The sequence below is a fragment of the Pogoniulus pusillus genome, chromosome 19 (genome assembly GCF_015220805.1).
Source record: "Pogoniulus pusillus isolate bPogPus1 chromosome 19, bPogPus1.pri, whole genome shotgun sequence".
Taxonomy (NCBI): domain Eukaryota; kingdom Metazoa; phylum Chordata; class Aves; order Piciformes; family Lybiidae; genus Pogoniulus; species Pogoniulus pusillus.
The window spans coordinates 14,793,441-14,815,330 of NC_087282.1; the positions used below are offsets into that span (position 1 = coordinate 14,793,441).

General features: G+C 40.8%; 1 protein-coding gene across 1 annotated transcript in view; it reads left to right on the plus strand.

Moving 5' to 3' along the window:
* The window catches only part of CHRDL1 (chordin like 1), a 43,432-nt gene that overhangs the window by 14,038 nt on the left and 7,504 nt on the right, over window positions 1-21,890 (plus strand). The window contains exons 5-8 of the mRNA XM_064159420.1: window positions 13,162-13,307; window positions 14,261-14,354; window positions 17,324-17,391; window positions 18,687-18,861. Of these exons, the coding sequence (XP_064015490.1) occupies window positions 13,162-13,307; window positions 14,261-14,354; window positions 17,324-17,391; window positions 18,687-18,861 (483 nt within the window). The remainder of the gene's footprint in view (window positions 1-13,161; window positions 13,308-14,260; window positions 14,355-17,323; window positions 17,392-18,686; window positions 18,862-21,890) is intronic.

Consider the following 21,890-nt stretch of genomic DNA (forward strand, 5'->3'; position numbering starts at 1 on the left):
CTCACTGCATTACAAGGAATTTGAGCTACCTCAAATAGATAGGTATGGGGCCTGAGCAGAAAAGAGACAAAGATGTACCAACATGGTAATACTAAGAGATGTTCAGGTGGTCTCTTACTGAGCAAGATACTGTTTTCCATGCTATTAGTGAAAGAACAGTTACCTCCCATGTAAAACTCTGATGATTGATGCTACATCTCTGAAACTGAAGTCAGAACCAGTCATGAATTCCAGGCTTAAAACAGACCATTATAGCAGTGCTCAAGATGAATTAATTTTTCTGAATAATGTTGCAAAGGACACATACTATCTTTCTGAAAGTGGTGCCTGCAGTAATATGCATGGTTCAAAAAGCTAATATTTCATGAGCGTTTGCAGATGGATCCAGACCTCACATATGCCTTGAAAGCTTTAGAACTCTCAACTGTCCAAAAGATCCGATCTCTGCCCTACCATGAAAAAAATCTTCAAGGTTCTCAACCCTGACAGGTTGCAAACAGAGAAATCCTTTTTCCTTCTGTATATTAATCTGTCCCTCTGTTCCTAAGTCCAAAGCAGCAGAATTTCTCCATGAACTGTGCTACTTTCCATCTTACCCCATTAAAAGACTTGAGACCATTGGTCCTACAGCAGTGTAAACAATCTCTGAGCTTGAGATATGCTTTCTGTTATATAATAGTACAAGTATTAAGGAAGAAGGCCACAGATAAATTCTCATGAAAGGAATGATGTGCAGATAGTATTTCTTTCTTTCATGATTCTTACTGAAATTTTAATGTGACAGCAGCAAATATTATAGCTACTGAAAGTTGCTACATGTTGTATTTTGAGACAATAATAAAAAAGGGGCATCTTACAAAGGTGTCTCCTAAAGGCCTAGACATGGTCTGTGAGATGAAAACAAGAGAGCAGTGACAGATGTCATTTTATGAAAGACTTAAAAAATTATAGAGAAACTTTAAAAATCATTCACTTGTGTAAGCAGCCTGCAAGTGAATTCTCAATTCTCTACACACAGCTGATGGCTTGACATGTGCAGGGCATTCTGGCTAGCGGGAATTGAGAAACAGTGAAGGACAATCTCTGTGTAAATCATTGGTTAGTAATAGTTAAATCTTGTCAGAAATAGTCAGATGGAAAAAAAAAAGGCAGCATAAGCATCAGTAAAGTTAGGTTCAATGTTTTAATAATTAAGGTTCCCATCACACACTTATCAACCAGTTGTGGCCATCAACAGTTGGCATTGGAGGAGTTGCCCAGAGAGGTGGTTGAAGCCTCATCCTTTGAAATGTTTCAGGTCAGGTTCCACCTGCTCTAATTGAAGATATCCCTGCCGATTGCAGGGGTGTTGAACTAGGTAACCTTTAAAGGTCCCTGCCAACCAAATCATTCTGTGAGTTCAAATATCTGACCTATATGTCATCTATAACTGACAGCATAGGGTACCACATGTACAGTCAAAAGTCTCTGGAAGTGTCTACATACAAAACACAGTGCTACAAAAGTGAGAAAAAAGAAAACAGTATGCAGGAAAAAGATCTCTGTACAATAATTTTTGGAATGTGAGAGTGGGGAAACTACAGGAATAGTCAACATTAATGAAGGAACTGCAAAGCTTTAAAGTCCTACTGGTTTTGTTTTTCACTCATACAAGATTATCTACACTTCTGGGAGCAGCTGAATTGTCTGCGAGATAGTATAAAAAGCTGGACTCCTGAAAATTGACCATTAGAAACCATAATCCATGCTTGTATGAACTGTTCACTCAAACAATAATATCTGTATATTTTGTAAGCGATGGAAACAAGAATTTGGAGCCATAGGCTTTTCTCTGATTTTAAAACAAAACTGCCCACATTCTCAGCATCCTGCCCAGTTTGTCACGTCTGACATGAGTCTCAGTTCATGGAAGAAATTCTGCATACTCAGCTTCCCTGCACTGCTCACCTCTATTCTACCTCCCATCGTTACTTTACCTCAGCATTTGAATCTCTTGAGAACTTTGATCCATGCTGTTGCACTGCCTACAGGCCCAGCAGCTATTCCATCACTGCCTACCTCCACATTAGAGGTCCATATTTGCAGTCAACATTTGGTTCCTACAGAGGCACCACAGAATTACAGAGCTCTGCTATTTTAGGTTTCCTTCACTTACACAGAAAAGGTGGACATTCATATCTGGAATATGAAAGACTTAGAGCGTGTTACACAGCACCAGAGGTTAGTGAGATGCTCTGGGTTTTGCATAGTCCTAATGCTAGGTAGCTGTCTAACAGTTCAAATAAATTGTCTATTTGGAAGGAAATTTGATTTGAAAATATAATGATATAGACATTCTTGGGAGATGTCTCATTTTTCCTGTTGATGTGCTCTCAGATAATTTAATTTATTTTGTGATCTGCCTTTCTTACTAGCTTCATAAGGAATGTTTGCTATCACAGCCAGACTGAGTTTACCACTTGTTTCCATTCTGCTTTTTTGTCTGTAAAAATTCAAACAATATATCTGTATAACAGCATCCAAAATGCACTGAAGAAAAACACGTATCTTCTCCCATGCATGACAGAATTGGAACTTCCATTCTTTGGACTGACATGATAGGATAGGATAGACTGCTCAGAATTTTTCCAAGATAACTTCCAAGAGCTTCAAAGGTGCTTCAGAGAGGATTTGGAATGCAACAAAGATTCTCTCTGTTTCCTTGGCTGGGAGAGTGATTGGTTGATTCATACGATAGCTCAGCCTTAGAGCAGTAATTAAAATGAAGCAACCTAGAAAGTGTTTTATGGCTCCTTCAGAGTTCTGCTGGGCAGTTTTTTTATGCCACTATAAAAGAAAATACAGGAAATTAAGTGCAGAATATATATTAAAATAATGTGAAGAGCTTGACATTAGCCCTAAAAAGCTAAAAAACAATCAACAGCATTTGGAGTGTTTAAACTGAAACTACATCTTTTACTTGAATCTGTATGAAAGTTCATATTCTCCAGACAAGGTGCTACTAGTTCTTTCAAGCAATGAATTTCATACACTTTCTACTTCCTGCCATGTTAAAGACTAAATGTTGTGATTAACTCTGAATTGCATTGGAGGTTTTAGAGCTCAGCTTGGTCCTTGAAGTTATTTTAATGTGAAGCATTTTGTGGCTTAATATCTTTGACACCTGCACCTCCGAGAGGTCCATATGGATTTTGTTTAGAGCTTGTGTTGGAGTTTTTGGATAGTGCACAACTTTTCAATCCAAATTTATTGTCAGCCTCAGCCACTGCTCTAAAAAACATTATTGCAGTGGTTTTGTTGTGTTGCCTTTTTTTTTTTAAGGGACCTTCACACATCATCTGTGATTCTTTAAATCATAGATTTATAGTAACTTGGACTGTAATGCGTGACTGAGGGAAGAAGCTAAATGCAGATGGACTGGAGGTTGATCCACAGTCTACTGTACTCAATCAACAGATTTCTATTCACTTTGATAGGTTTTGGACTCAGCCTTTGATGAAAACAGATGCAGTTATTGACTGTGATGCAGTCCCCTCTCCAGAAATGCTAACCAGTATGGTAGAAATACAAGGCAGAAGATGAAAGAGGAAACTGCCTTTATGCTGTACCATGCAAAGTAGGTGTTTGGGCCAGGTTCCAAATCTACTTAGTTCAATGGACTTCAGATCAGACCTTGAGGTGACATATTCATGTAGAGTGGAAAAAAAGTAGAGGGAAAAATTAAGCAAAAGAATTTTTCTTAGGAAAGAAATCCATTTGCTTTCTTACGCAGAGCTTTAATCCCCCAAGGGCCTCCAGCCACAAAGGTTATGCAAAACAATACTAGGTGACCCCTAGAAGATAACCTTGCACTGAAACAGTACTGTAGGCTTTCTGTGTCTGAGGTTCCTGTATTCTCATGAGATGATGAATCAGGATTCAGTCCTGATGACGAAGGGTGGCTTACCCTTCTTCAGGTGACAGTGGTAAAAGTATTTATTCTTTCCACAGCTTTTTTTTGACCTGCAACAACCAGTCTGCAGTAGCACGTTGTCCTACCACGTGCTGATGGCACTAATGGCTCAGTTTAATTGTCCAGCCCTGAAGCTGAGCTGGGAGCAGGTCAGGAATAGGTAGTAACTGAGTCAATGGCTCTGATCTGTTTCCTGCCTTTCTGAGGCAGATGTGTGCAGGAGGTCTGCACAGACAGTGAGAGAAGTTTGTCAGATTCATAGAAAAAACAAAGCATCACTCTGACACTTGTGTTCCACCATGTCCCTTGCTGCCTGGAATAGAGAGATGTCCTGTCTTCTCTGCTCTTTTGTCCTCTGTGCATTGGGCCCTTCTCACCAAGTAGCCCCAGCACAGCACACTCATGCTAAGGAGACCAAAATAGGACCACAGAATGTCTCCTGGACTGAAGGCCTGTTTGGGGAAGGAAATCCAGATTTCCAGATTCCTAGCTTATATGCTTATTTGCAGTGTCCCTTCTGGAACAAATTGTTCAGCAGATAAGCATTAATTGGATCTCTGGATACAGGGTAAACCTGCTGCTGTCACTGTAGTTTCATTGGAACTGCAGGAAAACAGGCAAGTGCTCAGTGTTATATGAAAGTACTGCTGTTTGTGCATGAAATGTGCTGCATAAACACTAAAGAGTTTATTATGTGATCTTTTCCCCAAATTAACATGAGGATCTGTTTTAAAAGTATATTTTTGAAAGTATGTTTTAAAAAATACAGCCTAGTTTGGACACAGCATCAAGATTAGTTCAGTCAGCAGAGTTCTTCCAGATTTATTCAATGTATGATCAAAATCTTGCTGACTGTCACTGTCCTAGAAAGCTGCATAATCTCTTTCTGCAGGATGCCTCCCTCACCTCTTTAAGTCTTAGTCTGCTCTGGTTTGAATTTGTAAGGCTCAGATTATCAACACGTATTTATTCCTCCATTTCAAATACGTGTCTCATACTGAATAGCTGTTTTCTTACATATAACAACCCTGCTCTATTATGTAGCAGAAGGAAGAGCCTAACAGCATTTCTGCCTAGAGGCAGGCTTCTTTGTCTTTTACTTGGAATATTACTGCCACTTTGGGTTTGCCAGAATGGTGAAGAACTTTGGCTAAACCCCTTGGAACACAGATACCAAGGCAGCAGAGGTCAAAGAACTCCTTAACCATTTTTTCAGAGCTCTTATTTCTTAGGTGAAAGAAGGCTAGTTCAGATGCTGTTCCTCAGAGCAGCTCCATAACTGCTCACATCTATATGTGCTTATCTCACTGTCAAAATGGCTGTTCTAGCAACAGGAAGAGGCATGCCCCATTTTAAAGACAGAGAGGAGATTTTAGTTCAGGTCCCCTCACAAAGAGAATTTCAAGGTGATTAGATTTCCTCACTTTATGTTTCTCTCTTGTACATTGGGTGACAGAGGATTCAAACATACTCTAGCTGGCTGTGCAGCCAAAAGTAACTGTAACAGTAAACTGCAGTCACTCTCTCTGGGTCTGATTCTTTAAGATGCCAGACTGAAGCCTGTATCTTGCGTTCAGTAGGAGCTGCAAAGGAGCTTCAAATTCTCAAGTATTTCACTCTTGTCTTTGGTGACACAAAAAGACAAGTCACGTGAGTTAGCAGGCAACAAGCATCCACAGCTTACAAAGGATGTCCAAACCTGCTGCCATCCAATGTGACGCTAATATATCACTTCTTGTTGCTTTCCCCATGTACCAATGACACAGGACATTACTAGCACACAACCATGGAGAATGAAGCACACCATTTGTCAGGGACTTCCTTTTCATGTAGTTTCTCCTGCATGAGATGCAAAGGCATTACTTGCTGAAGGGAACATTTTGAACCAAAGCACAGCTTTGAACTAATTTGCAATATTGCTGCCCCAAAATTGAAATCAAGATGTTACACCTTATTTACTTAAGAATCCTGCCTCTACAGTTATTCACTGAGTCCTTCCTTCCAGAAATCATTCCCTGGCTTCACTGGGACCCACTTGAAAGAAATGGACTAATCTATACTGTGGTATAAAAGATGTTTTTTACCACGTGCAAGGTGGGACTGTAGGGGATGCAGTTACCCTTTAAAACTTTAAAGATTCTGCACCAGGAATTAATTAAATAATAATTTTAAAAGATAAAATATCCACGAGTCAGCCCATTGTCATGGTGGTTTGGCAGAAAAAAGACAAGAACTGGTTTTGCTGCTGCCAGTCCCAGCTCTGCTTTCAGATAAAAGCTGAAAGTTGGAGTGGGAGGCACAGTTTCTACTTTGCATGTGTCTGGCTTGGGATAGAGCTATTGCTGTGTATGACAGTGCTCAGGCTAGCTAATCTGGGGAGGTGTTGACCCATGCACAAACATAGTGAATCCCCTTCTAAGAGAGATGCACAGCTCCTGTGGGTGACAGCCTGTTTCATGGTAAAAGCACATTGCACTGGTGGAGGAAAAAACAGCATTTTTTACCCAGTTTGCCTTGGGCCATTACAACCTGCGTTCTGGGAGCAGCTGAAGAAAACTAGAGAGGTAACGTAATACAAAGGAAGCTCCCAACATTTTACATGCAACTCCCTCCTCCCTGCTTCATGCTTGCAGCTCCTTGCATGAACTGCAGTCAGTGCAAGTAAGCATTTTATTCTACATTGCTGCCTGAACTTTTTTCAACCCACTTCTTAAATTGTAACTCCACCTGCAGAGTTTTAACGAGAAATGTAATTTTCTGCACATTAATTCCATTACTGTTATTCCAGACTACTTCAATTAGTATTTTGGGGGTCCTAAGACTAACCCTTCATGTTGAAGCCCAGCATGTTAAAACATCACTAGAAAGACTCAATAACAAGCAAGAATCATCCCCTGTTACTTCTCTACTGACTTACGTGAATAAATTCACTCGTAGAGAAAAGACCTGGACTCCATGAAAGAAGAGTATTATCAGTCTTTTCGTAACAGGGAGACCTAGGGGTATGTGGAACTCCTGCTGAAGCAAAACTGCTTTCCAAAACCTGACATGAAGTGCGGCCTGCTTGTGTCAGACAGTGTGGGCACCTAAGCTGATTTAGGTTTCATAAAAAGTTCAGTAAGCAAAGCAGGGACAACTACTCTCCATCTCTAGTCTTGTTCCTCTTTGGCATTACAAATGCTCATGGGCTTCCATTTCCAAGTACTGTGTTTTATTTTGACCAGCTCTTGGTGTTGCTTATGAATAGTTAACCTGCAGTTCCTATGCCAATTTTAAATGTCAAGTCAAGTAACGTGGCCTCAGATAACATTGCATTACAGCTTGGGGTGAGCTGATTCCTGTACAGAAGCAGCATGTCAGATGACCAGTTAGACATCCAAAACCAGTTTCCTGCACCCAGGATATACCCTAGAGAAGTCCAAAGTACCTATTGCAAATACACTGACTCTCCCAAGTGGGCAGTAAGTAGCAAAACTCTCTGGGACTACAAGTGAATATGCAGGAGAGATGTCAGTGCAAACAGTTGTCTCAGAGTTGCAGCAGAATTCAGTTGCTTGTCTAGTGAGTTCGGTTCCAAAACAACTCCCCAGACTCTTGGTCTTTATATGCTTATGCTCCGTGTTGATGCAGGAAACACAGTTCATAAAACCTTCTCTGGAATCAAATTCATAATCTATCTTCTCTCTCTCCTTACAAAAGAGCAGAGAGACTATCTGCAGAACAGCTCCCAGTATGGTAAGTTTCTGAAGGCATTAGATCTCATGATTAACTTCATATTGTTTAGCGTTTGATTGTTTTTACAAGGGTGGTTAATAAAACAGACAAACTGCAAAGCCTGAGCCAGGCAGAGTGCCTGGTGTTCCTGCTGGATGTTAAAAGCTTGTCGTTTTCAGTAAATGACACTAGGTGATTCTGAATGTTGCAGTTTAAAAATAGTTCCTAAGTCAGCAAGCCAAGAGGCTGCAGGATTTTTAAAAAATGATCTTTGCCAGATGTTCTGATACTAAAATAAGCAATAGTGAGAGTGTTAAGGAAAGTACTAACAAAAATGGCCAGAGTATTGTACAACTAAGTATCTCACAGAGGTGAAATGAACTTCCACAGACCCTGACTGAGGTGCTGAGCAAGGTCCTAACAGACCCTGCTGAGAGGTGTGCAGCAGCATAAATGTTGCTCTTCTAATCTGCACAACCTCCATTTCAGCAGTAGACTTGGTTGCCACTTCAACCTACTTCTGGTTGCAGGCCAGTAAGACTCAGCACAGTGACTTTCAGAAAGCCAAGATGCCTGGTCTCATTGTCCACAGTGGCAAAGACCACTTCAGAGCAACTGATTGTCTTCTTTCTAAGGTCAGATGCCACATGTAAATACTTAGTACTGATTATCATGCTGTGTCTGTACTGATTTTGAGGTGGTTTTACTAGTTCATTAGTGTCATAAAATTGTTTGTTAGCAACTATGTCTGCACATCCTGACTTTTCCACAAGGATTGAAGTGAAAAATTGACTTTATTAATGCCTGGATCCCAAAGCCACTCCTCAGGTTAGTCTCCCTGCAGTAATATTTCTCAAGCGATGAGCTTGCTCACAGTCTGTTCCTGCTTTTCACTCTCTGCCCATAGACACTTGTACAGAAGTGTTCACTGTTCTAAACACCAGGAATTGCCCATGGAATTTGTCTACGCTATTCAAGGGATTAGTTGTAGATAACTGATGCTCTTCTGCTCCATATCCAAGTAAGGGTAAAGCATCTCAAGCTTTTACGACAGTCCAGGAAGGAGTAGTTGTAAACAGAAAAATCTAAAAGATAGCGTTTCCAAAACTGACTGTGATCCATGTGACACAGAATCTGTTTCTCCCAGGATACTGGAAAGCTCCAGAAACCAGTAAGCCCCTGGTCTGAGTATGAAGTATGGCTGCCCTCAAACCTTGGCTGTCGTAAACCTCAAGCCAGGGGCAGACCATCAGGAATCCTGGCAGGTTTCCATGAAAAATCTGTGATTGGAATAGATTTTCACTGAGCCATAAAATTTCCATAAAATGTCTGTGGTTTATCAAATTAAAACCTAATTGTTTTGCCAGACTATCGGGAAAGTGTTAGTGCTGCACTTCATGCTCAGTTGGCATCCCTTCATGGCAACTTTTTACCGTGCTGTTTCTGCACACACCCTGTCAGTTGAACTGCAGTTCATGGAATACTAGAACATGCAGTTCTAGTTCAGAGTGAACTTTTATACCAGGCTGTACTGCAGATCTAAACTGATACAGATCTTGTTTGTAGAGATCAATAGTTCTTCCTATTACAAGCATCTATCTCAATCGTAATCCTAAAAAACAGGGATCAAGCAGGTTCCCAGACTGAATCCTGAAGGAAATCTCTCAACAGGCTTCTCTGAGGGCAACACATACCTTGTCAGCATGGTATGCCACTGAAAAACAACTTAGGTAGACAACAGAAGCTGGGCACAATCATGTACCTGTGAGTGAGGAATGCTTGGAAATAAGAATTCAAACATAGCCACCGGAGTCCCCAACTGCTCTTAAAAATATTTTGAAGCCGATACAGCTATAAACTGTTGCCTGTTTATTAAACCTGAAAGATTTCCTCAGCCAGGTTCAACCTTTAAAGCTACTAACAGGGTAAGTTCAAATCTGTATCAGGTCACCTGAAGCCTAGGTTGTACACCTTAGCGCCTTACATTACCTGATGGTATTGTTGGTGATAGATCAGTGCTATCCATAGCACTCACTCATGGCCTTGTCTTGGTGACACTAAAATTGCAGGCAAATGTAAGCATGATCTGTCAACTTCTACAGTGAAGTCTGGGCCCTTTGAGAATAAATGCCAACTGTAGAAAAAAGACCATTCCTTTTCAATAGATTGACGCTATAACATCTTCAGCCTCTTACTTTTACATTGCTCCCACTGACACGCCATGAATGCCAGAGAGAAAAAGCTCAGATTGAACCCAGTTAATTAAAAGGATTCACACAGATGGTTTGCCTGGTACTTTACAGAGACAGCTAATTAAAGCAATGTTAGTCAGCACCATTAAAATGCCAGATAAAGCTTTGGGAACAATCCTGATTAAGAAGCAAGGTTTACAAATAGAGCTTTGAGCAACACAGCCTATTTGTAGTTAATTAATCTAATTCTAACATATCTTAACTAAGGCACAGAATAATGCATGCTGATATCAATACAAATGCCAGGATTTTTCAGAGTTCAGAGCTGGCACTTATTAAAGCAACCCACAATGCTTCTAATTTCACATGCTACAGGATAATATGGTATCATGAGGGAGTCTGAACTCTTCTAATTAGCTGTGATTTAAAGAGCATGAGAAAAGAAACCAAGGCAAGTCTTAGCTGTAGAAAGTCAGTCACACACTAGCAAAGACGGAGGGAGAAGCTGCACCAGACAGAAGTTATATTTAGACATGCAGTATAAACAAAGCTTCCTTGCAGCCTTAGACAGATGCTGTGTTTGGAGAGGATCAGTCGTGCTCTCCAGTATGCTGTCTCCCGTACACGACACTATATAGCTTTTTGCAATAGCAGTAACATGATCTTGATCTGAAAACTTTTTTCTAAGCCTTATTTTAAGCAACCAAGTAGCCTCATTCACTTAATGTGCTAGAAGATAGTCATATGCACAGGTATGTGCAGTATAGGACCTAAAGCAGGTCATTGAAACTGACTTTTGTGATAATTATTTCACCAAATAAGACTTCACACTAGCAATACAATTGCATCCCATATTCCAGAGACAGACAGATGTACATGTGTTTTGGGCTTCATGTTATGATTTAGCTGTTACAGGCCAGCTTCTATGATCAACTTAAATGTAGACAAAAACAATGACCTACTGCAGCTCTCCACTGACATTTTCAAAGTAATAAAAATATCACCATCTTCTTTCCCTTATTTAGAAGCCACAGTTTAAAGGCATTAAATGATTTCATAATGATCCAAGCAAAGTGGCATATACCAAGGTGAAAGTGCAGTAAAATTTACTCTCTGCATCTAGTACTCTGAAGGGTCACAATGAGTCATTCAAATAGTGGTCATTGAAAATGTCAGACCAGCAGCAAAATACTTCTTTTGGCCAGGCATCTCGCATGATTGCAGCAATGTCCTGCAGTGGCTACATGAGCAGGGCTTCATATCCAGGCAAGAATCATCTGTATTCTCCTTTAATTTCTCCTTTTATTTTCATTTCTTTTCAGTTCTGCTGCTCTTCCAGTTGCCCAAGTGGCAAGAGGATAAGATAACTAAGGGTTTGGCAATCTCCTTGTCTGCTTTCCATGCAGTGACTCTTGGAGAGCTGAAAAACTATAGTGACAGAAGTTATGGAAGGTGGCACAGTTCTAAGAAGTACCTCTGTATTCATGTTTTACAATATTTGTGCCTAATAAGACAGTAGCTGAGTTTGTCACTTGAATCTTTTGCTGATGACTTTCAAAGCCACGTGTCTTCTTTAGAACATCTATCTTGCCATTCCAGAATGTGTATTGCTAGCAAAGCATACAGAAAGTGTCAACAGCATTGCATTTCTCTGTCAAGCACAGGTGTTGTGAGAGCACTGTACTATTGAGAAGAGTTTGGAAAGGTATCATTAGACACTCTTGATTGCACTGAAATAATGATGCATTTGGTGCTTCAAAGGAGGAAGTGCAAGTACCATGTCTGGCTCTTGAAGAGAGTGAAATGTCGGGCAAGGAATCCTAAATGGCTAACTTCTGCCATTCTCCTACAGAATGTTCTCTGCTGACCCACTCGCTCTCAAATGCTGTGGTACATATATGTTCCACAGACAGACTTGACATTTACCATTCCAAATATTATTAGTATCTCATGGACCAATGTAAGTAAATAGAAGTTTTTATGGAAAACTCTGAATGTCATTCTTCACTGCCAGTGCATTCCAGCAGAAAACTGCTTGAGCTCTCAGATGAAAAATGTGCATTCTGTTGTGGCACAGTTTCACAAAAATCTCCCCAGGTTTATCTGATGGATAATTAAAGGGGCTACAGCAAAACCCGAATTTTCAGGTCAAGTTTCTTTTATATAAAAACCCAAACCCATTGAATGAAATTTCAGCTGCATTCCTAGAAATTTGCAGTGATTCAGGCTCCAGAGAACAAACACTTCACTGTTACTTCACAGAGCTCTTGTTTGAAATGTTTTCCCCATGTTGAGATGCTAGGTTCATGTGAATGTAATTGTAGAGTTCCAGATTCACTGCCCAATAGGTATCAAGTGACTTAGATTGCACGGGTAAAGTGCAATCCCTCTGCACATTTTATCAACTGCTAAGAGTTAATCTAGGCGATGCTTTACCATGAGGTATGGATAGCTTTGTGTCTTACAGAAATATTTAACCCATCTGGTGCTGAACTTGAGGTGCTTTGGAGTTGAAACAGGAGGTTTCAATATCAAATTAAGACTTGTCTTGCACTTACTTGCACATTGATGTTTAAATGTATGTCAGAGAAAAATCAGCTTTTGGGCAGCTATTGGAACTGTTCTTTGACAAGTTTTGCCCATTTTGAAAACAGTAGCAATGAAATGTAAAGGCCACTAGGAAGAAGTGCATCATTTTCTTGACCCGGTTACACCACCAGTATCTCTGATCCTCTGTCAGCAGGTTTGTGGCTGTGGATGCCATAGAGTCATGCATGCTCTATGACATGACCTGTCAACTTGCAGCACTGTCTTCTGTAAGCTGCAGCATTTCAAATCATTACTAAAATTATACTAGCACTAAGGGGAAAGCATGCTAGAACAGTACTGTTGATAGTGGGAATGTGTTTGTATGCAGCATCTGATGCTTTCTACACTGAAGCATGAAAAAGTCATGTAAATGGAACAGGTGGGCAGAAAACTGCACCTGTCTATCCTAATACCAAAAGCTGCAGCAGGCAGAGCAAAAGGAAAGCCAATAGCATGAAACATGGCCATCAGTGCTGGCGTTGCAATTGATCATCAACGTCATAAGATTATCTGGGACAGTCAAGTCAAAGTGTGAATTACTGAGTTCAGCAAAATAGGAGCATGAGAGTATCTCTTCTACTTCATAACATGACAAAGCTTGTCCTTGTCTAATAGAGAAATGAGGGAGGAGGGAAGGTTCTTCTGCCCTATATTTGTGATACTGTGTATTGTCAAGAATATTTGCATGAAGCGTTCCTTTCCCATTGCTTCCAGAGGACTCCCTGTTCTCAGTAAGCAGCAAGATCACTGGGAAATCCTGTGAATACAATGGCACCACCTACCATCATGGTGAAATGTTTGTGGCAGAGGGGCTTTTCCAAAACAGGCAAGCAAACCAGTGTGCCCAGTGCAGCTGCTCAGTAAGTAACATCATTTGACAGAATCCTGCTCCTCCTATGCTTTATTTCTCCTTTCTAGAATACAAGGCACTGAAATATAGGGAATGTATAGCAGGGGTTGGGAACTGAGAACTCATGCAGAAACTCATGAGAGTGCTCAGAGACAGTTTGCAGCATCCAGGAAGTGCCAAGTGACCTCCTACTCAAATACAGTTGACAAAACTTAACCTGCTCACTGGCTGTGAGTGAGCTTATAGTGCCAAGGCAGCAGGTAAAATGTTGCCACTTCGTACGTACAGAATATTTCACTTCAACCTGTCTGGAAAATGTGGCACTAAGTCACTGACTGAAACTGAATTCATTTGGACTGAACTGATAAGTTAAGATTGCACAGGCTGGGAATGGACAGCTCTGGGCCACAGAGCCATTCCTGAGATGTCCTAAGTTCAAATCCAGTATGTTTGATCAGTCATCCAATGACTACTCAGAGCTAGTGTCTGAATCCAAGTATCCCTCTCAAGCCAGCCAGCTTTTCAGTATCAAGTATTGGCAACTCCAGACCTCCTCTTATCAAGTCATCTTTGCATTCTACATTACCTACAAATTTAACAGGGCAAGTACTGAGCAGACTTTATAACTTACAGTTTCTGCTAAGCTATTCCTCCAGTTTGTGGTACGGCACAACAGAGGAAGAGCAGTGGGCAGAATTTGCACTGGATGATCTTAGTACCAACAGCCTACAATAACTGCAGTTCTCTCCCCACACTTTTATCTCTTCCCACTCCCCCTATTCTTATAAAAGAGAGGGACTTTCCTCTGTGCCACAACAAATTCTGAAAAAGCAGTGCAGATTTTTCATTGCTCTGACACTCTGCATATGAGAGTGGCATTTATATAAACACACATGCTAGGTTTAAGTATGCCCATGAGAATTGCAAATCAGTGACTAAGTTCTCCTTGTGTTTGACTGGCAGGAAGGAAATGTGTACTGTGGGCTGAAGACATGTCCTAAATTAACATGCTCTTTCCCAGTGTCTGTTCCAGAGTCCTGCTGTCCAGTTTGCAGAGGTAAGTTTGGGTACCACCACAGAAGGACAGGCTCTGAATGTACTCCTTGCCCTATCTGTGCACAAGCACTGTCACTCAGGACAGCCTGCAGTCTGCAGGTTTCCCATGTACTTAAATCCAGTGCATGTTGGGAAATTGAACCTCAAATTCTAGCAGGATGACATTGCTACCTTTGTTCTCCTAAACTGAAGCAGGGAGATGATGCACTGATGATAAAGTTGCATCCCCACAATGAGGTAAATCAAAGCTGCTCTAGGCAGAAGAGCTTCAGCAGTAAAAGAAAAGCTTCAGTCTGACAGGTTACCAGACTTGTTCCAATTACGCAAGACACAGCAATTCCAATTCAGGGGGCAAGGCAAATTACTGCAGTTTAAATCGGGTGTCAGTCCATACTAAGGTGACCTCAATATTTTACTAGCAATTGCATTTTAGATCTTGTACACACATGCATCTTGATTCTAGGGGTCTTTCCAGGCTTTCTGAATGCCTACTTAAATGTCTGCCTAAAAGCCCCTTTAAATGTCTGAGAATTTGTACATGTGTTTTATCTCACTATTAGCATTGTGCCATTTCAGTTGCTTCTTCTAGGCTATCTAAACACCTATGGCCAGATCTCAAAGATGAAGATAAGTACTTAAAAGTACCCATGGGTACGACTTTGTGCAGCTATATCTCCTTCCACAATTCTGCTTGTCTGATGCAGAGAGAGTGCAGCACATGCTGAAGGACTAAGTTCCTGGGTAGCAGCTGTGTCATCCTGTCAGTGCAGCAAGCTAAGTTACTTAACCTGTGGAGATGCAGTGGTAATTAAATGAAGTGTGGCACCACGGAGGACCTGAACTAATCTTTCGCCTGTGTGCTGCTTAAACACATCAGCTCAGATAGCGCAAGGATGAGGATCCCTGTGCAGCACTCCTTTGCATGAGGATTGTTCTTCGTTCTGTGCTTCGTTGCTCTGTTACTCCAGAGTATCTTTATAAGTCTTGAGACATACTGCCAGGCAAGCTGCTTATAAAGCTTTCTGGTCTCAGGCAGGCAAGATGATAGTCCTGGCTTCCCAAGGTGAAGTTCAGTGACATGCTGTTTTAAATGTAATACACAGTCAAAGTAAATCCTTGGTAATCACCCTATTCCTGACATCAGTTCACTGATCATTTCTTGAGCTGCATTTCAAACCAACCTCTTCTAGTTACAAAAATCAAACTGACTTTTAAAGTGCAGTGTCAGATGTAGCTGTGCTGCATACAAACCTTGCACTGGAGAAATCAGTCACTTCAGCCAGAGTGATTATAAGAAGCAAGTTCATTCCATATGAGAGGTGATTTTAAATCAGTTTATGCAGTAGAGACAACCCAGTGCCTCCACTGACACAGGGGTTTTTAATGCATTCTACTACTACTCTTATTTTAAAATCATCATTTATCTCATAATAACTCTGTCCTTTTCAGTATGGCACAAGCTGGTTTATCTCCCCACTGTCATTCTTATGAAGTGCAAACCTAAACAAGACTTAGCACAGCTCATGAGGAAGAAACTGTGAGTCAGTTTCTGCTCCCTGCATGGCCAAATATTTTAATCTATTAAAATGTACTGATTTTCCTATTCATTACTACTGACTAGAGAAGGCTCAAAACACTAAGGTTCAGATGGCAATTTGTGTCGGGATCTACTTAAGTTCAGGGGAAGGTTCTCATAAACTGGATAAAGGTAAAATGCTAATACATGTTATGCACTAAGACAATGGATCCATGCTGGATCTGACCAAGTTAAATTTGAATAAGTTAACTCCAGAAGTGGTGGCATGCCTGCATCAGCACCATGGTTCTCCCAGGTCTGTGTCACTCACTACTACTGCTGCAGCAGCTCCCTTGTTTTGAGGACACAAGCCCATAATCAATGCCATTAATGTAAGGCTCCCAATGTGGTGGCACTGCTCTGCATCCCAGTGCAGTGCTTGACACATCTTTGAGTCGCTAACAAAGCAGTTTTATCTGTACCTGTATCTGAATTCCAAGACTGGGATAATTTCCAAGCTCAGCTCCGCAATAAATGATTTCCCTTGTTTTTGTGCAAGTTTTCCAAGAACCAGGTCCCACTGCTTGTCTTACCAAGGAACACATCTAAACACAGCTCTAAAAACTTCTTAAAACTGCATTATCTCTATAGCCTCACCAGATTTTCCCTGCTATGATTTCCACTATAGCTTATTCTTAGTTACCTCTGTATTTATGAGGTTGTCTGTAAAAAAAACCAAATGACAATAAAAACCCAACTGGACACTGCTCCTGAATAGAAATAGAAATGGAGGGTTTCTTTTTTCCATAAATCACATATTTAGCTATGAGGAACCAGAGCCTGGCTCCACAAGCCTTGTGCATTGATTCTTGGAAGCATTTGTTCTGCATCACAGAAGTATGGAACAGTCTGTCTTTGACAAAGATGAAAGCACGATCTAGATACGGGGACAGGAAACGAGCAGCACAAAAGATGGCTTACTTTTTCTTGATGTGTTTAATACAGTGCTGTTTATTAGTGGCTACACTTAGAGCTGACTCACAGTTCAGTTCTCAGCCAAGTTATGTGTCAGCTGAGCAACTGCAGCACTGTACTTGAGGTCTCAGCCCACAGTAGATCGGAGGTCACACAATTTAGCTGCTCTGTGGGAGCTAAGCAAAGTCACATCTCACCTTTGCCTGAGATCAAATAGCAAATGGTTGCTGGAAGTTCCCTTGTCCATAGTATCATTAAGCCTCATAAATCTGATAAGTCTTCATCCTGAGTTTGCATAACATTTGAGAAGGGATCTCCTTTTTAGTCTCTACAGAGTCTGGTATGATAAGGTCAGACTATGGACTGTAAATCCACCCTAAATTTAATTGTAAAGCTGCATGAGGCTTTTTCCCTAAGTATCTCCCAAAGTACTGCACAATTTCCCTCCCCTAACTGATACTGCTCTGCTTCATGTACAGGAGATGGAGAATTGTCGTGGGAGCATTCTGATGGAGATATCTTCCGGCAGCCAGCCAACAGGGAGGCCGTAAGTCTGATCTACAATTTAAAGACACATTTTCCTGCTGTGCAGTGTGTGCCCTAGGGAAAAAAAGATCAAAGGATGAAAAGAGGTCTGAATATCTACTGCTTCATCCTGGGTTCTGTGAATCTAGCTCAAAATAGGTTTCTTCCACTTCTGTACACCTCTTAATAAACTCAACCTGAATTCACGAATAAGGCTGAATTACAAAATCCCATGAGCTCCTGTGGGCTCTGGACTTGCTTTTGATTGTATATGCTCCATAAGAATAAAACCCAACAGCCTTTCCTGTGCTCTGCAAGCACACCCAAATCTAAAATGTAACTGCAAACATACAGACGTATATATTTACTTTAGGGTCTTCACTACCTCTGGGGCCAATACTAACTCTTAACAACTTACTCTCAAGAGATTATAACACCATTTGAAGAGACCATGAAAAGCTTTTAAGTGTTAGGTGCACTATCTAGGTGTGTTAACCAATAGGTCTTTGGATGAGTGAGAAGAATCAGCCTTTATAAAGTAACTGATGTAATATACACTTCCTTCATGTCCATGGGTATTTTGTAAATTAATTCCCTGAAAGCAATCAGTGGTTTCTTTCTCTGTAAAATATGTGGCACTCTACTACTAGTACTTTCATTTGCAAATAAAATGAGGCTTCTCGGTCTGTGAGACAGAGTTTAGTAAGGTTCTGCTCCATCTGTGCAAGGCTGACCCTTAACGCCTTAAAGCTGCAAGCAGGAAAGAAGCTGGACAGTCATTTTGGATATGCTCTGCCACTGGAGCCCTAGTAGAAAACAGCTTTGATGAAGCAAACTGAACAGGCTCCAAATTCTTCTCAAGTAGTCTTAGAATAGAGACCAGGGAAGCAGGTAGCTAATTGTGAACACTGTTTTTTACACATGGAGGCAAATAGCCCCTTCTGGGTGGTGATTCATCTCCTCATGATACTAAGATCCTTAACAGGTCAGGTTCTAAAACTGCCTCTCTGTACATTGACTTTTTTAAGGACTTCAGATGATCAAGTTAGATAAAGACACCTACACTGACATTGTCTGCTGAGCGAGCCATGGCTGTATATGTGTAAATGACTGTTACCACATTAACTATCTGTGAAACCTCAGTGGCCTTTACTGACTGTAGGATCATTTATTAATGCATCAAATGTATTCATTTAATTATGTTTGATGATAGTGGTAACACTATTCTCACTGTGTTCAGCCTCTAGTACAGCCTCTTTCCTCGTGTTCACTGGAATGAGACTTTTACTTTCCTGCTCTCTTTCTGCCTCAAAACAGAGACACTCATACCATCGCTCCCACTATGACCTGTCACCCAGCTCAGCAAGGCAGGTAGTCAACATTCCACGATTTCCCAATGCCAGGAGTAATCGTGGAGTCCTACCAGATCCCCAGCAAGCTTCAGGAACAATAGTACAGATTGTCATCAACAACAAGCATAAGCATGGACGAGGTAAAGACAAATACTTCTTATAGTATATCTCTGGGTAAGGAATCAAATCACTTGTAGCAAAAAAGGACTTCTCAAAACTTCCAACAGAACGTAGGACTGGTACCAATAGACCCAATGCAAATCAGGGACAGAAACAGCATTAAGCTATTAAGGATACAAAATCAGCTCTTGACTGAGGTCAGTGGTGCCTGCAGATAGAGCCATGCATTTCACTCTGCAGAGGCACCACAGATTGTGTTGCTTTCTTGAATTACTGTATGATATTGTGCTAAGTAACTCTTAGAACACATGCAGCAGTCACCAGGGAAATGAGCACACTGTGCCACAAAGGACACCACCATTTAGATTCACTAACTCGTTCAGACAGTGACTTACCCAGCAGAGAATTGCTTGTGGTTATTTTCTTCCACAGTGCCCCATTTTGTAACTTTGCTACTTGCAATTGGTGCATGTTTAAACTGCCCCACAGATCTCTTACCATAAGGCTTTACATAGTATCAAGATTTTTTTCTGTCTCCAAGGCTTATTAGCAAATTATTCTCAAGACAGATAATATCATTTCCTACAACTTAGGCTGGTTGTCTGAGACAGTGGCATGCAAGAGGAGGTTTTCCTCCTCCGTGATTAGTATTGAAGCAGGGCAGGAAATTAGCTTATACTGGATGTCTGATCTGCAAAGAGCCAAAGGTAACCAAGGTAATGAATCTCACTCTAAGAATCCTCTAAGTGCCTTCCGATGGGACCATTACAGGAACAGCAGAACTTTGAGCCCATATGGCAAGCCTTATCCAAACATGACTAAGCCATATTCCTGCTGCATTACAAGAAGGACAAAACCAGAGGGAAGATACCAGTTCTCCAGTCAGTGGGACAGCAATTTTTGTGCACTAAAAATTGCAAGATGCTTAGTTCTCACAGTGGGTGTACCTCAGTGAGCAGACTGCTGCAGCAACTGAGGTAAGAAAACATGAAGGAAATAGCCGTAAAAATGCATGTTCAGGAGAGCATCTATCCACAAATACCCATCAGAGTGCACTTAGAAACTCCCCACAAAGAGTTAAAAGCCCTTGTATTAGGGCCAACTAATCTTTTAAGGTATTAACTAACAGAAGGAATGTTGGCCATAGGATCTTTATTATCCACCTGAACAAGCATGAAAAAACATTCAGATCATGCCAGTGTTTGATGCTGACTCTAGGAGCAGGAATCTCTATGCCATGCAATATCTTTGACATGTAATTCACACAAGAAGACATCATCAAAGCAATTTCTAACTGATTTGTTTCAGCAAATAAAGGGCATAGAGATGAACAGCATATTTCTGGATGCATTATATAGTAACTGCCTCAACTTCAGACACTCACTGCTAGGAGAGTGTCTGAGAGATCCCCCTGATGGAAATGGAGTGCTGACCATGTATCTTCCTTTGTTCTTGTTAACAAGTGTTTTACTAATTAATGCACAAGCCCCTTGAGATGCATTTTAACAAGTTAAAACAACCCCAAACCTCTCCTGACATGCAAACACCATGCAGTTGCATGGATACAGATCTATCATTTGAAACAGACAGAGCACTAAAACCAGGGCATCAGGGAACCAGAAGTTATTTGCCATGCTTTGGCTTCAACTGGAGGCTTCATCTCCTTCCTTAAACCAGAGAGAATATGTATCTACACAATGTCTCGTATTATCCCTTCCACTGTCAGGGAAATATCATGAAATATTTATGTCCATAAAGGATCTGGAGAACTCTAGCTGGGAAAAATAAATCCATATAAGCATAAATGTAACTGATAATAATAATATTCAAACACATAAGAGGCCTGATGAGCACTTACCAGTTCTCTCATTTATATGTTAGCATACAGATAACACTTGCTTTTATTTGAGAAACAAAAATGGTACCTACCTCTAAAATAAAAGTGTGTCATAAGAAAGAGTTAAAAAGTAGCAAATTACAAACAAAATGATAGCATAACCCCCTGAAAGACAATACATGGCAAAAAACACTCCCCATAAATCTCAGTAACTCAGTACAGTATAAGCCAGTTGGTCACATCTGGTACCAGTTAGATGTAAATTTCAGATTACAGATAAAAATTAAATTGCTTTTGAAAGTTACAGGCAAAAAAAGAACATATTTTACAAATAAAAGCATTAATAAAAATGATGGCATATTAAAAGAATTGGAAATATTTACAACACAGCCCAGCTTCGCTTTAGTTGCTTTTAGAAATCAGGCAGTGCCCTTTCTTTCACCTTGTTAGGATTAGTTTGCATTTTTCTTTGTGTTTATGAAATGTTTTAAAAGAAAGAAGTAAGGTTTATAGGACAAATGCAAACATGGTGTAAAGTGATATAATTCCTATTAACTGCTGGGTGACCCAAACTGGCTTCCACCAGACATGGATTTTTCCACTCTCCTCCTGTCAACTGTATTTCTCTGTCTCCCAAGGGCACTGATGGATACATATTCTGAAGTGTTTAGATGCTATTGGAAGGGAGTTTCAGTCTTATGTATGCCCTGCTGTGTCTTATAAATGCTTTCTTGTGATTCCAAAAGCCAAATGTCTCTATGTACCTATAGATATATATATTTCCATAAAGGACATTGAACTTCATTTGGCAGTGTTCCCTTGCTTTGTCCTGTGTGCTGTGTAAAAGGAACTCTCATGCAAAAGCTGTAAAAGCCCCAGGTGACACTAACGCATCCCACTGCTAGCAGGGCTCTCACAGCAAATGCCATTTTCAGCCGGTGGTAAGAAAAGTTGTGCAGATGGCTCAGGAGCAAATGGCATGGTCCTGTCATCTGCAATTCTGTTCTAGAAGCCAGAGCCAGTGTAACAGGCTGTGTCCTGTATGTGGACTGAGATGAAGAGGAGAAGGAGTGAGTTTTATAATCTGCTTAGTGATGCATAACTGAAATGCGTGCACTGGGCAGGAGCAAGTCAAATACTTGACTTTGCCACCTTCACTGTTCTCCTCCAAAGAGTGATGGACACTAGTGTCAGAGGAGTGTGAAACAAGGC